This window comes from Haliotis rufescens, unplaced genomic scaffold (genome assembly GCF_023055435.1).
Source record: "Haliotis rufescens isolate VD_foot unplaced genomic scaffold, xgHalRufe1.0.p SCAF_33, whole genome shotgun sequence".
Lineage (NCBI taxonomy): Eukaryota > Metazoa > Mollusca > Gastropoda > Lepetellida > Haliotidae > Haliotis > Haliotis rufescens.
The window spans coordinates 4415218-4431993 of NW_025964035.1; the positions used below are offsets into that span (position 1 = coordinate 4415218).

The 16776-nt window shown below is 41.5% G+C and overlaps 2 protein-coding genes across 2 annotated transcripts in view; both read left to right on the forward strand.

Moving 5' to 3' along the window:
* LOC124150321 overlaps positions 1-16776 on the forward strand; it is a 221545-nt gene that overhangs the window by 58888 nt on the left and 145881 nt on the right. The gene's annotated exons all lie outside the window — the stretch shown is intronic.
* LOC124150273 (hornerin-like) lies at positions 9077-10603 on the forward strand. Its single transcript, XM_046522245.2, has one exon. The coding sequence runs from the start codon at positions 9077-9079 to the stop codon at positions 10601-10603; it is 1527 nt and encodes a 508-aa protein (XP_046378201.2).

Consider the following 16776-nt stretch of genomic DNA (forward strand, 5'->3'; position numbering starts at 1 on the left):
CTCATTTGGTCGAGATTGCAGAACTGAGTGGGAAGAGGAGAGAATCAGAAATGATGGCAAGAGTGCACTGATGATGATGATGATGATGATGATGATGATTATGATACAAAGTAGAGGAGGAGGAGGAAAACGATGATGATGATGATGATGTGACTACGACGACCATGATGATGATGATGATGATGATGATACAAAGTAAATGAGGAGGAGGAAAACGATGATAATGATGATGATGTGACGACGACGACGATGATGATGATGATGATGATGATACAAAGTAAAGGAGGAGGAGGAAAACGATGATGATGATGACGATGATGATGATGATGATGATGATGATGATGATGATGATACAAAGTAAAGGAGGAGGAGGAAAACGATGATGATGATGACGATGATGATGATGATGATGATGATGATGATGATGATACAAAGTAAAGGAGGAGGAGGAAAACGATGATGATGATGATGATGATGATGATGATGATGATGATGATTGACGATGCCATTCACGATGCCATGGATGTGGTCAGTATATTCTCCCAACACTTCAAAGCGTATGTTATCAACCTACAGATTTGTTGTCAAGATCAAACCATGTTCCCAACCAGTTGCAAGATAATGTGTTACTGCATGCTGACACAAGAACTCTCACAAATCTAGCCGGCTGCAATATTGACTGGAATAGCAGTGTTTCTGAGAAATGAGGAATTCAAGACATGAGGTGTATAAAGAATGTCATGCTGGCAGCCGCTTGTTGTTGGAGAAAGATTTCCATTAATAACAAGACTTGAAATCTTTGGCGATTGCAGTTCTAAGTTTAAAATATGCAAGTCAAGTTATTCCATGATACAGGTTGAGGGTATCTATTTCAACGGACATGTGAAATCAGGTTTCCATTGATTGTGTGTGTTGTTGCTTTCAGAATAATGATGTATCGCAGTATTTCTCGAAATGCTATTATCACTCCCCTGAACCTATTAATCAATGAAGTGTCGTGTGAACAACCCATTATTAACAAAATATCCAGAAATGGCATAATCTGTAACAGTTTGTGGGGGCACTTCTGGGCAAGTGATCAAAGATGCTAAAAGTTTGCAAAACAGAGTTATGTCTCTTAGTTGTACCAGGAGCCAATATTTGTTAATTTGAATCCCAGATTCACCCCAATTATGTATTTGGTCCTAAGTCTGGCAGCACCCCATCCTTCCTTGTTTTCACCAACAACCTGCCTCACTATACACAATTAACAAACGTACACTAGTCGGAGACGGGTTACAATGTGACACTACCACTTTGCCATAAGGTAGGTGACAACTCTAAAGCAGATGATATTTTCGGACAGGTAAAAATAATTATTCATATCAATTTGGTTTTCCTCCAACCATTGGTTGATCATATAACTGAATACATTTTTTGAAAAAAGGTTTGCAGGGAGAAACTATGAAAAAAAGCATATTTTTCTGAAAATCACCATTATGGAGTATTTTTGTACCATGTTTGTTTATTCTTGGTGACATCGTACAGGGTTCATGCTAGGAACCTTCTGATGAGTGCCCTTTATGTGAAAATTTCAAATATTGCAGAGGTACGCCCATACAGCACAATGTTAAAATGTCCCAATGTATTTGAAAATGTGGGCCTTTTTTTCAAATTTAGGGGCTAAAAGCACAAGGTCCCACCCTAGAATTATCCCTGATGGTACTATATAAACTAACTTAGCAAAAGCCATGTTTCTCTTCTGTCGCTGTTTGTATGACAGTGTACTTTATCACAAGCCTGACTAAAGCTGGCAAGGTGAAACCACCTTGACAGGCGCGTGTAAAGCCCATCAACACATCGGCCTCAATGGACAGAACAACGTGTTCGTGAAATCAAATATATCCCAGGAGAGGTGGATTTACTGCCAGGCTGATACTCCCTGGGAAAGTTATTTGCTGTGACAAATATCAAAGTGAAGAGACGTCCACGATGTGGTGAGCGGCGAGATGGAGCTGTTGACTCAGGATGCTGTCGTTGTCCAACATTTCACTGAGAGTGTGTGAATCCCAGATTAATGATGTGAAGGCTATAACTGGTTGAGGACTTTGTGTACGGCTGATTACGTCCTTGCTGGAAGCTAACCATCTGGAAAGGGCCATACAAGAAAAGTATGCTGTAAACGCTGTATCACATGGTTAACTGGGTGGAATACTAACATTATAGCCTAGGTGAGTGTGGGAGGATTGGAATGTTATGTCAAATGACTAACCTCAGTGCTCTTGTCAGAATTGATGGGAGCTTAAGGACTTTTTGGTTCAAGAAGACATTTGAAAAAAGGTAAAAGTGTTGTATATCCAGATTGACTCACTTCAGTGCTCTTGTGAGATTTCATGGGAGCTTAAGGATTATTTAGTTCAAGAAGAATCTTTTTTTTAAATGTAAAAGTGTATTAATATCAAATTGATTTATTCAAATTCTTTATGGTTTTAACTTTTTTCTTTTGTTTAACAAAAACGTTTTATTAAAAAAATTTTTTTTTGTTTTTTTGTTGTTGTAATAAGTTTAATTTGAATTCTGAAGACCTGTTTACCATTGCATCATGGAAATGGAATGTGGAAACACGGAGGAAGCAGTCAAAGAATATTGAAAAAGACGTGATGAGACATCAGTTCTTAACATGCAAAGCAATTACAAAGTGACTTAACAGTATTACTGGGGATAACCCAGACCCACCAATTGTAGAATTCAGAAACGTAATTCCAACGGAAAGTAATTTATCAGTGATGAAAGCCCTTTGTGCACTCCCTCAACTTGTGTGCGGGGGAGATCTGAGTGAGGGCCTGCTGACAAGGTACAGTAAACAGCCTACCTGTCGCTGATTGCTGGAACGTCTTCAACAACACTTGAGACTTGGCTCCAAACCTGTGTGGCACTAGCACATCTAAAACATCGCCATCAAGGAATTTATAAATGGTTCAGTTTGTTTAATTTGATCAAAGAGTCGCTCTTGTCTACCTTCAGACTCATTTAAAGAGGCTAGACCATCATTTATGTGCCTTAATTCTTCATGAAGAACGCCGGATGAGGATTTATCATCTTGGATTTGATTGGTTACTATGTTTACTGCCCAGCTCAGGAGGTATTGCAATTCAAATCATATTGTGTTTCTACATAGGATTGCTTCTTTAAGGCGTTATGGTATGCTGTGACCTGTGGCCATGTTGTGTTTCTACATAGGATTGCTTCTTTAAGGCGTTATGGTATGCTGTGACCTGTGGCCATGGTGTGTTTCTACATAGGATTGCTTCTTTAAGGCGTTATGGTCTGCTGTGACCTGTGGCCATGTTGTGTTTCTACATAGGATTGCTTCTTTAAGGCGTTATGGTATGCTGTGACCTGTGTCCATGTTGTGTTTCTACATAGGATTGCTTCTTTAAGGCGTTATGGTATGCTGTGACCTGTGGCCATGTTGTGTTTCTACATAGGATTGCTTCTTTAAGGCGTTATGGTATGCTGTGACCTGTGTCCATGTTGTGTTTCTACATAGGATTGCTTCTTTAAGGCGTTATGGTATGCTGTGACCTGTGTCCATGTTGTGTTTCTACATAGGATTGCTTCTTTAAGGCGTTATGGTATGCTGTGACCTGTGTCCATGTTGTGTTTCTACATAGGATTGCTTCTTTAAGGCGTTATGGTATGCTGTGACCTGTGTCCATGTTGTGTTTCTACATAGGATTGCTTCTTTAAGGCGTTATGGTATGCTGTGACCTGTGGCCATGGTGTGTTTCTTCATAGGATTGCTTCTTTAAGGCGTTATGGTATGCTGTGACCTGTGGCCATGTTGTGTTTCTTCATAGGATTGCTTCTTTAAGGCGTTATGGTATGCTGTGACCTGTGGCCATGTTGTGTTTCTACATAGAATTGCTTCTTTAAGCCGTCATGGTATGCTGTGACCTGTGGCCATGTTGTGTTTCTACATAGGATTGCTTCTTTAAGGCGTTATGGTATGCTGTGACTGTGGCCATGGTGTGTTTCTACATAGGATTGCTCTTTTAAGGCGTTATGGTATGCTGTGACCTGTGTCCATGTTGTGTTTCTACATAGGATTGCTTCTTTAAGGCGTTATGGTATGCTGTGACTGTGGCCATGGTGTGTTTCTACATAGGATTGCTTCATTAAGGCGTTATGGTATGCTGTGACCTGTGTCCATGTTGTGTTTCTACATAGGATTGCTTCTTTAAGGCGTTATGGTATGCTGTGACCTGTGGCCATGGTGTGTTTCTTCATAGGATTTCTTCTTTAAGGCGTTATGGTATGCTGTGACCTGTGTCCATGTTGTGTTTCTTCATAGGATTTCTTCTTTAAGGCGTTATGGTATGCTGTGACCTGTGGCCATGTTGTGTGTTTCTACATAGGATTGCTTCTTTAAGGCGTTATGGTATGCTGTGACCTGTGTCCATGTTGTGTTTCTACATAGGATTTCTTCTTTAAGCCGTTATGGTATGTTGTGACCTGGGGCCATTTCTACATAGGATTGCTTTTTTAAGGCGTTATGGTATGCTGTGACCTGGGGCCATTTCTACATAGGATTGCTTCTTTAAGGCGTTATGGTATGTTGTGACCTGTGGCCATGTTGTGTTTCTACATAGGATTGCTTCATTAAGGCGTTATGGTATGCTGTGACCTGTGGCCAAAATGTGTGTTTCTACATAGGATTGCTTCTTTAAGGCGTTATGGTATGCTGTGACCTGTGGCCAAAATGTGTGTTTCTACATAGGATTGCTTCTTTAAGGCGTTATGGTATGCTGTGACCTGTGGCCATTGTATGTTTCTACATAGGATTGCTTCTTTAAGGCGTTATGGTATGTTGTGACCTGTGGCCATGGTCTGTTTCTACATACAAATGCAAGGATTGCTTCTTGAAAAATTAAAACAAATGGTATGATATTATGTAAGGAGTCTAGGCTGACTGCATAGTCTTAAACAGAATTATTCCCCTTTGAATGACCAGGATAAAGAAACAGGGATCTTAATGGAGTGTGTCAGAAAGAGAAACCAACTCCACATGTAGCTGACTCTTTCATTTGTGTCGTACACAAGAGTTGTGAGTTGACACAAGAGGAAATCCCCTTTAAGGAATGTCTTCATGTATGTTGGAAAATTAAACATTGAGTTTTACCTAGTTCCACTTTAATGATACAAGTGGAACTAAATGGAGCATGGAGGAAGATTAACACAAACCAGCTGTGCATGTGGCCCTATGATATACCGATATGTCGTGGTTGATACAAGGGGAACTCCCCTTTAAAGGAAGGTAGAAACAGGGATGTTTGTGGAGTGTTTTGGAAGTTCAATACAAACCAACCTGTTCGATTTGCAATATGTCTTCTTGAGTTTATACACCCTTGTTTAATTTTTACAAGAGGAGTTGCCTTTAAGAAGATTCAGCCATAGTAGACACAAGGATCTTAGTACATGTAGTGATGCTACCAGGTTTTCACCTCACTGATGTCACCTATCACAAATACATGCAAAGGCAAGTCAACGATCATCTAAAAAAGACACGGGAACATATACCACAAGTCAAAATAGGGAATTGCATCAGACATCATTTTTGTTACTGATGCGTTAATATGTCCACAAATCTCATTGACCAATCAACTTTACATCTGGAATGTATACTTCTCCCAGTCACCATTGGACATAAGATGACCAGTGACCAGTGTGATGCATGCAGCCACCTATACGCAACCTCAAGCACCTGCTTCAATGGGATATCGCCAACATTACTGAACTGGAGAAAATTGCTCAATTGTGTGTGCACGTGATTTCTAGCGAGAAAGTGAAAATATCAAAGACGTGGCTTGAAAACCAGACCAATCAGCTGATTTACGATGACCCACTTTGAGTGAGATTGCCAACATCTGGTACGACAAGACACCGGTGTTCTTCGGCCCCTCTCCTTGCCAAGCCATATTGCCCATTGTGGGAGCACGATTCAATTATTGAACAGAGGCTAACAGCATGATTGCCTTCATCTATCGGTACAGTTTCAGAGAGAGGTTTTTATGGCATAAAAGGAGAAGAATTTGGTGTGTGTAATAGTGATTGATTTATGATTATCAGTTGAATGTGAAGGACTATAGCTGACAGAGGGATGGTATTTGTACATACTTGCGGAGGAAGCGTTGCCTGTGACCTTCACACTTTCACCAACAGCCCTCTGACACCGTACTGTTTCATTGCGAAGGGGTGACTTGCTGTCGCATGTTACTCACATTTGTCATAACTGATCAGTTTGTTTTATTATCTTTTTTATTTTGGGGGATATAGTAAGGTATCTCAAATGAAACTTGAAATATTGTCATGGTTGACTGATTGTAATTAAAAAAGGAATTCTTTAAAAATTAATATTTTCTCTTTTCTTTTCTCTTTTATTTAAACTTTAAAATTCTTGGCATATTAAATTGTCAAAAACAGAAAAGTCAATTGATCTGGTGTTTTCTTCTGACATCTTCTGCAATAGGTTTGTAAAATGTTCTGCATTATTGAATTATTTTTTTTTTAATTTAAAAAGTAAAAGCCTATAAATATATATCGTTACCAGAACAGGTTTGACATAAGATTGGCGAAGTTTATGTAATATATCTTAAAAGATGACTGAAATTGCAAAATAGATTTGCTTTCTTCTTGATCTTTTTCTTGCTTTCTGTTAAAGAAACATTTACATTTGAATTCAGCAAAATTGAATCACCAAACTCAAATGTTATTTAAGAAGCCATCAGTCTATATACAAAATGTAAATGTTTGTTCAGGAATGAAGCTATCATTTTCATACATAAAGTGAAGTTATATCCAATAAAAAAAAATAATATTTTAATAGATTTTATTTTCATCAAATTTCTTTCAAACTTCTATGTCCCAAACTATGATAAAAGTCTATTTCAGTTAAATATTATTTTAAATATTCATCTAATCAGTTTATGAATGATATATATCCTATTATCCCACGTTCGGCTAAGTACAGTCATGTCAGTGTATTTACCGTCCAAGTGGGCTAATGTCTTCTCACCAATGTATTGATTACAGAGTGCTGTGTTTCCGTGATGAGCAAGTGTTACCGTGGAGTGACTGTGAAGAGGATATATAGAAAGACAGTTTTCATGTTAACTTTCTGACGCTAAATGCCAACCTCAACAAACGGCTAGATAATGAGTGATGACTCGAGATCCGTGTGACGGCGTATCAGATGTGTGCACGATTGGTTCGTATTGCGGACAATTTGTGGACATTTTGCGTGACGGTTCTGGTCTACTGTCCCGACTAGGAATTGACGGAGCCAACACGGGATGTTTAACGTGATTAATGATAACTGGCCTAGAAGTGCTTCCCTGCCTTTGTGCATCCTATCTGATTATGGCACTGAAGTAATCTCAGTGCTATCCAGATCGTGTGTATGTTGGTGATGAAAAACGTTGTGTGGGAGGAATGATGCTGTGTTAGCTGTTACGGAGTCGGGTTGAGGACAGTCAACAAGTGATGCTTGTTCTGCTGCTGAGTATTCCAACTCAGGACCAGGATCAGTCAGTTATGAATGACTTGTTTGAGATAAACTCACAAAAATGGATTAACCACTTTTGGTGATCACAGAGTCACAGATGGTTCAGTGTGGACACTGTTGGATGACCTTATGAGCTTCGAATGTGAAAATGGGAAAAAAATAATTCGTCATTATCCAATACTGTTTTCTGTCACGACGGCTTGTGTGATGAGAGTCTTCGCTTGACATTTGTGATTGTGAAAACGACTTTCAGGTTATTTTCTTGAAATGCTTGGCCTTATCAAAGATGTCTCAGTGTTGTTATTTCTTTGGAATTTGTGAAGACTTGTAGAAGTGTTTCTCACAGCATGTGGCCTCTGAACTCACAAATTGATGTATGGATGGATATTTTACCATTTAGACCTCCACCGACCATAAGTTGCCCAGGGCAACAGAATCAGTGATGATTACTTGTGACAAGAACAATTGACTGGAATATTTAAACCTATCCCACTATAGCTTGCTCATTCATTGTCCCTGTAGAAACAAGGATAAGTGACACAGATGCATTCAATGTGATACAACACATACTACTATCCTAACAACAACTTGACATAATGATATATGCCCCAAGACCTCATATCTGAATAGAAGACTCCTCCGTGAACCTGCCTGGACAGTCAACCGATTACCTCTGTGAGTACTTGTGACAGGAATAATTGACTCAACTGAATGGGTTTGAGAAGAACTGGTCCATCTGCCTGTGACCTCAGGTGCTTCTTTCGTGATCCCAGAAACATCAGATAATTTGTGTAAATTGTGTCAACCTGACAATCTGCTGTGCCCTGGAGGAACAAGCTGGAAATACTTTGTCCTGCTGTACAACAGAGGAATGGAAATCACTGACAAATACACACCATGCATATAAGGCTCTGAGGATGAAAGTTGTGTTCATTAACCCCTGATGTACAAGAATCATTGGCAACAGTTGCACTGATAACCCTTCAGCTACACTGACTGAAGAACAATTACATTGATACTGTTAACCTTATGTTAACTGAATATAGATGTCTATCTACAGCAGTAAATGGATTAAAACAATTGGACATTAAAACTGATCCAGGATTTGATATTTGCTGACATTATATTTTAAAGACAGTGTACAAAGGTAACTGTTTAAATGTGAATACTGGTTTGCCCTGGTTTGTAAACTAGTGACTATTGTCATTTTCAAAACCACAGGTACATCTTGTTTCTGCTGAAGTATGGACCACAGCTGAAACTGAATTAAACACAATTGGGACACTGGAATCAATCCAGTAGCTGATATTTGCTGAGATTATATTTTAAAGACAGTGTACAAAGGTTACTGTTTAGATGTGAGGTGCTGACTCCCTCTGGCTGGGAAACAAGTGACTGTCATTTTCAAAACTACGTCTTGTTTGTTTCTGGATAAATTCAGACAACAGATTAAGCTTGGCATTTCAGCAGGTAACATACACAGTGTGGTGTCAAGAATATTTATTTTGTTGTCAGCACAGGCAGATACTGAAAATGGATATCAACCAATCAGCCGTGAACTGCTCGGGATCCGTCAGTCATGGATCACCGACCCAGCGACAAGAATCCATAAGCTCCTTGAGCCCCAACCAAGGCTCCGCTAACTCCATTGGATCCACAAGCACAAAGCAATCCTCCACAGTCTCGAGAGGATCCATGACTCTCAGTCAGCCTTCGGGAGACTCCAGGGATGACCTGAAGCAGGTGCCCTCACTTGGTGGTGGGGCAACCGGAGATGCTCACACTTCTAGGGACACTTTGAGGAACTCCCAGGCAATGAGAGATTCCTTGAGAGATTCTCAGACGTCAAGAGATGCTCTAGGTCATCAAGACTCTCACACATCTAGAGATTCCGGAGGTCGCAGAGATTCTCTGGCTTCTAGAGATGCAGGACACAGAGATTCTCATATGTCAAGGGATGCTCTAGGTCATCAAGACTCTCACACATCTAGAGATTCCGGAGGTCGCACAGATTCTCTGGCTTCTAGAGATGCAGGACACAGAGATTCTCATATGTCAAGGGATGCTCTAGGTCATCAAGACTCTCACACATCAAGAGAATCTGGAGGTCGCAGAGATTCTCAGGCTTCTAGAGATGCAGGACACAGAGATTCTCAGATGTCAAGGGAAGCTCTAGGTCATCAAGACTCTCACACATCAAGAGATTCTGGAGGTCACAGTTCTCAGGCTTCTAGAGATGCAGGACACAGAGATTCTCAGATGTCAAGGGATGCTCTAGGTCATCAAGACTCTCACACATCAAGAGATTCTGGAGGTCGCAGAGATTCTCAGATGTCAAGGGATTATGCTATGAACGATTCTATGATGTCAAGAGAATCCCTAAGTCTTCAAGACTCTCACACATCGAGAGATTCAGGAGGTTGCAGAGATTCTCAGGCTTCTAGACACAGAGATTCTCATATGTCAAGAGAAACTGACAGGGATTCTCAGGTTTCTAAAGATTCAGGAGCTTTGAGGGATTCCAAGAATTTGAGAGAAACTCGCAGAGATACTCAGATTTGTAGAGCTGCTGGAGATCCTGGGGATTATCAGACTAATAGACATTCAGAAATTGATCACAGAGAACCCAGAGGTGATGTGAGGAATACTCCTTCAACACGAAATCCTGTTAGTACAAAAGATCAACTGAAAGGGTCACACACATCACAAGATCACATTTCTCACACAGATCCTCGCACATCCAAGAGAACTCCAGCTCACCCAGATTCCCACAGATCAAGGGATCACAATATATCCAGAGATCCTGTCATGTCAAGGGATCATGTGTCTCAGAACCAGACCCCTCGGGACTGTGCCGCCCTGAGACACTCCGGCCGGTCGGGTGCAGGACCGCGTCAGACTTCAGCCAGCTCCATGGGGTCAGTGGACAGCAGATCGAGGAGGAGGATCTTCACACGGGCGATGGTCCATCATGATGCTGTTGGCGACTCGGAAGACGAAATGTACAGACACTGGAAAGGTGATGTCAAAATGCATGCTTCAAAAGTCTTCAGTCTTTAATTTTTCAATGTAATCCATCACCATGATCGGCGTAAGTACTGGTCTTAAGCAAACCCATGCTTGTCATAAGAGGCGACTAACAGGATTTGGGTTTCAGGCTTGCTCACATAGTTGGAATAGGAAAGGTCTAATGTGTCTAAGGACCCGTGAAGGTCCGGGGTAGAATAGGTCTTCAGCAACCCATGCATGCCATAAAAGGCAACTATGCTTGTCGTAAGAGGCGACTAAAGGGATCAGGTGGTCAGGCTCGCTGACTTGGTTGATGCATGTCATTGTATCCCAATTGTGTGGATCGATGCTCATGATGTCATATAGCTGCAATATTTTGCTGAGTGCGGCGTTAAACAACAAACAAACTATGTAATCCATGCTTGTCCAGCAGCCCTTTGCTTGTTGTAAGAGGCGATGGAATTGTTTTGTCAGATGACATTGTATCATTGTGCCCCAAGTGCATGTTTTCAGTCACTAGTATGACTGGGACAGATTTGAGAATTTACAGGCTGCAGTGATAAAGCTGGGAAATTGCTGACTGTGCAGCTTTAAAAAGCTCATCCACTCGCATGTATGTTTTATGGATAAGTGACCATGTGACGTCTCCTTGAGCAAGTGACTTTGTTTGAAATGTGCCAGCAGTGAATGGGTACCTAGTAGGATGAGATGACAATGTGGTTGCTAACCTTCTAGAGCCTAACAGGCAGCTTGGGTTGTATACTCCCCAGGGAGCTGAGAATGATTCTTTAGTGCACACTGATCCTGTGACTGATAGTAATAATGCTTTTAGCACGCCCCTGAGTGGTGTGGAAATATGCGCAATTCAAATGGCCTATTATTATTGTGTTTTGTCCTGCCCCACATTATAAATGTGGTTTCTCCTTATGAAAGCGACTTTTCAAAATATGCTTCTGTCAATCCAGCAGGTAATGGGTACCCGGTAGATGTCTTTGATAGGCATGTAGGTGAGGTGAGGTGAAATTTGGTTTAACGTCGTGTCCAAGATTATTACATGCACGTGTTTGTGTGTGTGTGTGTGTGTGTGTGGCTGCTTGTACTAGTTTGGACTGATGCCGATTTATAGTGCTAGCCCACTGAGAAAACCATGCCGCAGTTTAACATGAAAACCCCACTCAGACACAGTATCCTGACTCCGAGCCGACCAGTCCTTGTTTTAACCCCTTAATGCCGAGCGCCAGACAGGGTAGTAACAACAAGTACCATCTTTTAACGTCTTTTGGTATGACGCGGCTGGGGATCGAACCCCGGACCTTCCGCTCTCTGGGCGGACGCTCTACCACTAGACCACGGAGGCAGTCGATAGGCATTTAGGAGTAAGAACATGAATACATGATACTTTATAATGGGTAACAACTTTTTTTTATTCTTTGTAACCAGTAGGATGAGATGGTAATGTGACCGTTAACCTTCTAGCAGGCAACGTGGGTTATCTGTCCCCAGGGAGCTGAGTTGAGTGCTCACTGATCCATTGACCAGGGTAATAATGGAGCACTTTGAGCATGCATTAGGATATGGATTTGACGCCATATGCTCATTATTATTATTATTGTTACTGTTTTTGTGGTTAAGGCATTCACTCGTCACACCCAAGTTGATACAGATATAACTAATGCGATGGCCTGAACAAGTGACTTGTTTGTCACTGGTAACTTCATACCCGTGAAGATCCAGGTTAGAATAGGTCTTCAACAACCCATGCTTGCCTTCCCTATGAAGATCTGGGTTTAGAATAGGTCTTCAACAACCCATGCTTGCCTCCCCTATGAAGATCCGGGTTAGAATAGGTCTTCAACAACCCATGCTTGCCTCCCCTATGAAGATCCGGGTTAGAATCGGTCTTCAACAACCAATGCTTGCCTCCGCTAAGAAGATCCGGGTGAGAATAGGTCTTCAACAACCCATGCTTGCCTCCCCTATGAAGATCCGGGTTAGAATAGGTCTTCAACAACCCATGCTTGCCTCCCCTATGAAGATCCGGGTTAGAATAGGTCTTCAACAACCCATGCTTGCCTCCCCTATGAAGATCCGGGTTAGAATAGGTCTTCAACAACCCATGCTTGCCTCCCCTATGAACATCCAGGTTAAAATTAGTCCCTCCTGTTGTATAAATAGTACCTGGAAGTATAAAGGGTACCTTGAAGCACTCTGTGCAAAGATCAGTTGCTCAGTGTATGTATTCATTATCATAAGTATTAACAGCGTTCGAAATACCTGCCTGCCTGAGCGTCCGAGAAGGGTTGATTTCAACTCGGGTTGCCAGATTTTCAAATCCCCCTGCCCGACGGTCGGGTTATATTTCATATGTGAAAACATTCTAAATATTTCCCGATGATAAGCATTATTCACATGTAAAGATAAATGATAAAATGTAACCAAACAGAAACCCCGTTAGCTTTTAGACAACCTAAAATTTAGGCCCTATTTAGGAATAAGGATAGTTACATGATGTATTCTAGGATATTAAATACAAATCTGACCTAAAAAGTGTTTGCTATTTCTTTTCTTGCATTACTTCATGTTCAATGAATTCGATTTAAAAGTTTTAATTAAATTATCCTAAGAAACATATGATTATAGTGGGCAGGCAGGTTTTGGTCAGGGCTGGCAAGTATTTCAGCTAGCCAGTCCTGTGGTCTGGCTGAAATTTTGGGGAGTTTCATACCCTGGTATTAACCAGATTCGCTGTAGACCAGTGTTATATTATAAGTTGACATAAAGATGTATTGTGTGTACCAATAGTTGAAGGAAAATGCTGTAAATTAAAGACAATACCAGGAATACTTTCAGTATAAAATTCTATAACAAACTCAGAGCCTGCAAAATCAGGCCATGATGTCTGAAGTTTATATTCAACAGAACAATAACATTTATTAAAAATGAATAATTAATTTGACATTTATATACCATTGTTTCCAAAATAGTGCTCAAAGGCGAACCTGGTCAAGGAGTTTTGAGTGGTGGGGCTGGTCAGTTAAGCAAAGACTTCTGTGTGTCTTGTTAATGAGCTGCTGCAGATAGACTGATGACAAACAATAGACTGATCAACTTATAGACAGCAGTCAGAAGCTAGTTGATCCTCTGTCTTGCAGGAACCCAGCAGAGACTCATTAGCATGGCTGTGATGTGGTTTTAACTTGATGTGGCAGTTTGAGTCACAACACGAGTCGGGATTATGAAGTGCTTTGTTTGTAACAGTCACAGTTGTGCTATGTCTGTATTGGGATGGCCACAGCGGACACTGGCTGTAGGTCCACATCTCTTCATCGTTTGGTATCCATTTTTCTGAATGGTTGTAGCGGTACAATCATGATGCGGAATGGGTTCCACAAAGTGATTGTACCACTACGACTGACATAAGCATACGTTAAGGAATGGGAATTATGTTCATCTTAATGCTTCGATCGCTTTGTGGAATGGGGCTTACTTTAGTATTGATTCAAATCTGTCAAAAAAATAATAATTGCTTTTTTAATCAATAACGTTAAAAACTGTAGACAAAAATACGAAATAAATGAAGTGTCACAGTGCAATAATCTTACAAAAGCCCAGGCCAATCTTTTATCAGCCAATCAAGAAACAGTAGTCGCTTAGTGGACATGGCCCATTTTGTTTTGGTTTCTAGAAACATAAGTGGGGAAATACTTGCTTAGTTAGTCAATCAAATGCCACAGAATATCTTGCAATTTACTAGAAGATTGATGTGCACTGTAGGATACGAATATTAGGCTATTTTTAAAATCTACACAACAAATCACTTACCTCCAAATACTTGCACTGTTTTTCATCAAGAGAGGGAAATTTGAATAAAGATTCAATCTCACAGACAAAAAAACGGCATCTTGTTAGGTATAGGATTTACTATCACCTTAACGCTAAGATCGCTTTTTACAAGCTCCTGGATATTAAGTCACTGCTTCAAAACATTCATTTTATTCTGTGGAAGGAGGAGACATCCAGCAAGCTCGGGGGAAGTTTTAAGATATTTTTTTTAAAAACAATCCCAGTGTTAAGGGTGGCTCTGATCACTTGTTGAAGGAGGCTCTGATCACTTGTTAAAGGAGTCTCTGATCACTTGTTGAAGGAGGCTCTGATCACTTGTTGAAGGTGGCTCTGATCACTTGTTGAAGGAGGCTCTGATCACTTGTTGAAGGAGGCTCTGATCACTTGTTGAAGGAGGCTCTAATCACTTGTTGAAGGAGGCTCTGATCACTTGTTGAAGGAGGCTCTGATCACTTGTTGAAGGAGGCTCTAATCACTTGTTGAAGGAGGCTCTGATCACTCGTTGAAGGAGGCTCTGATCACTTGTTGAAGGAGGCTCTGATCACTTGTTGAAGGAGTCTCTGATCACTTGTTGAAGGAGGCTCTGATCACTTGTTGAAGGAGGCTCTGATCACTTGTTGAAGGAGGCTCTGATCACTTGTTGAAGGAGGCTCTGATCACTTGTTGAAGGAGGCTCTGATCACTTGCTCTGATCACTTGTTGAAGGAGGCTCTGATCACTTGTTGAAGGTGGCTCTGATCACTTGTTGAAGGAGGCACTGATCACTTGTTGAAGGAGGTTCTAATCACTTGTTGAAGGAGGCTCTGATCACTTGCTCTGATCACTTGTTGAAGGAGGCTCTGATCACTTGTTGAAGGAGGCTCTGATCACTTGTTGAAGGAGTCTCTAATCACTTGTTGAAGGAGGCTTTGATCAATTGTTGAAGGTGGCTCTGATCACTTGTTGAAGGAGGCTCTGATCACTTGTTAAAGGAGGCTCTGATCACTTGTTGAAGGAGGCTCTGGTCAATTGTTGAAGGAGGCTCTGATCACCTGTTGAAGGAGGCTCTGATCACTTGTTGAAGGAGGCTCTGATCATTTGTTGAAGGTGGCTCTGATCACTTGTTGAAGGAGGCTCTGATCACTTGTTGAAGGAGGCTCTGGTCACTTGCTCTGATCACTTGTTGAAGGAGGCTCTGATCACTTGTTGAAGGTGGCTCTGATCACTTGTTGAAGGAGGCACTGATCACTTGTTGAAGGAGGTTCTAATCACTTGTTGAAGGAGGCTCTGATCACTTGCTCTGATCACTTGTTGAAGGAGGCTCTGATCACTTGTTGAAGGAGGCTCTGATCACTTGCTCTGATCACTTGTTGAAGGAGGCTCTGATCACTTGTTGAAGGTGGCTCTGATCACTTGTTGAAGGAAGCACTGATCACTTGATGAAGGAGGCTCTAATCACTTGTTGAAGGTGGCTCTGATCACTTGTTGAAGGAGGCTCTGATCACTTGTTGAAGGAGGCTCTAATCACTTGTTGAAGGAGGCTTTGATCAATTGTTGAAGGTGGCTCTGATCACTTGTTGAAGGAGGCTCTGATCACTTGTTGAAGGAGGCTCTGATCACTTGTTGAAGGAGGCTCTGGTCAATTGTTGAAGGAGGCTCTGATCACCTGTTGAAGGAGGCTCTGATCACTTGTTGAAGGAGGCTCTGATCATTTGTTGAAGGTGGCTCTGATCACTTGCTGAAGGAGGCTCTGATCACTTGTTGAAGGAGGCTCTGGTCACTTTACTGGCAGTAAAACAGTTGATGTTTTGAGCCAACACTTGCTGACACAGGCTAACACCATTCTTTGCCAGGCAATTTCAAAGTACACTATTATAACTGGAGGTGTTGAATCTGCTTACAGACTGTTTGTTTGTTCAACAGCATTATGCAACTCTGGCAAGTTTTATCCTCTGTTGGGATTGTTTTATCTCCTCATTCTGTTCATCCATTTCACCGCTGTCCCAGAGGATGTGCCAAAATGTGAATCCATCCACCTCTGTCCCAGAGGATGTGCCAACATGTGAATCCATCCACCTCTGTCCCAGAGGATGCGCCAACATGTGAATCCATCCACCTCTGTCCCAGAGGATGTGCCAACATGTGAATCCATCCACATCTGTCCCAGACGATGTGCCAACATGTGAATCCATCCACCTCTGTCCCAGAGGATGTGCCAACATGTGAATCCATCCACCTCTGTCCCAGAGGATGCGACAACATGTGAATCCATCCACCTCTGTCCCAGAGGATGTGGCAACATGTGAATCCATCCACCTCTGTCCAAGAGGATGCACCAACATGTGAATCCATCCACCTCTGTCCCAGAGGATGCGCTAACATGTGAATCCATCCACCTCTGT

Coding starts and splice junctions, on each gene's coding strand:
- LOC124150273 (XM_046522245.2), top strand. CDS start 9,077: ATGGATATCAACCAATCAGCCGTGAACTGCTCGGGATCCGTCAGTCAT.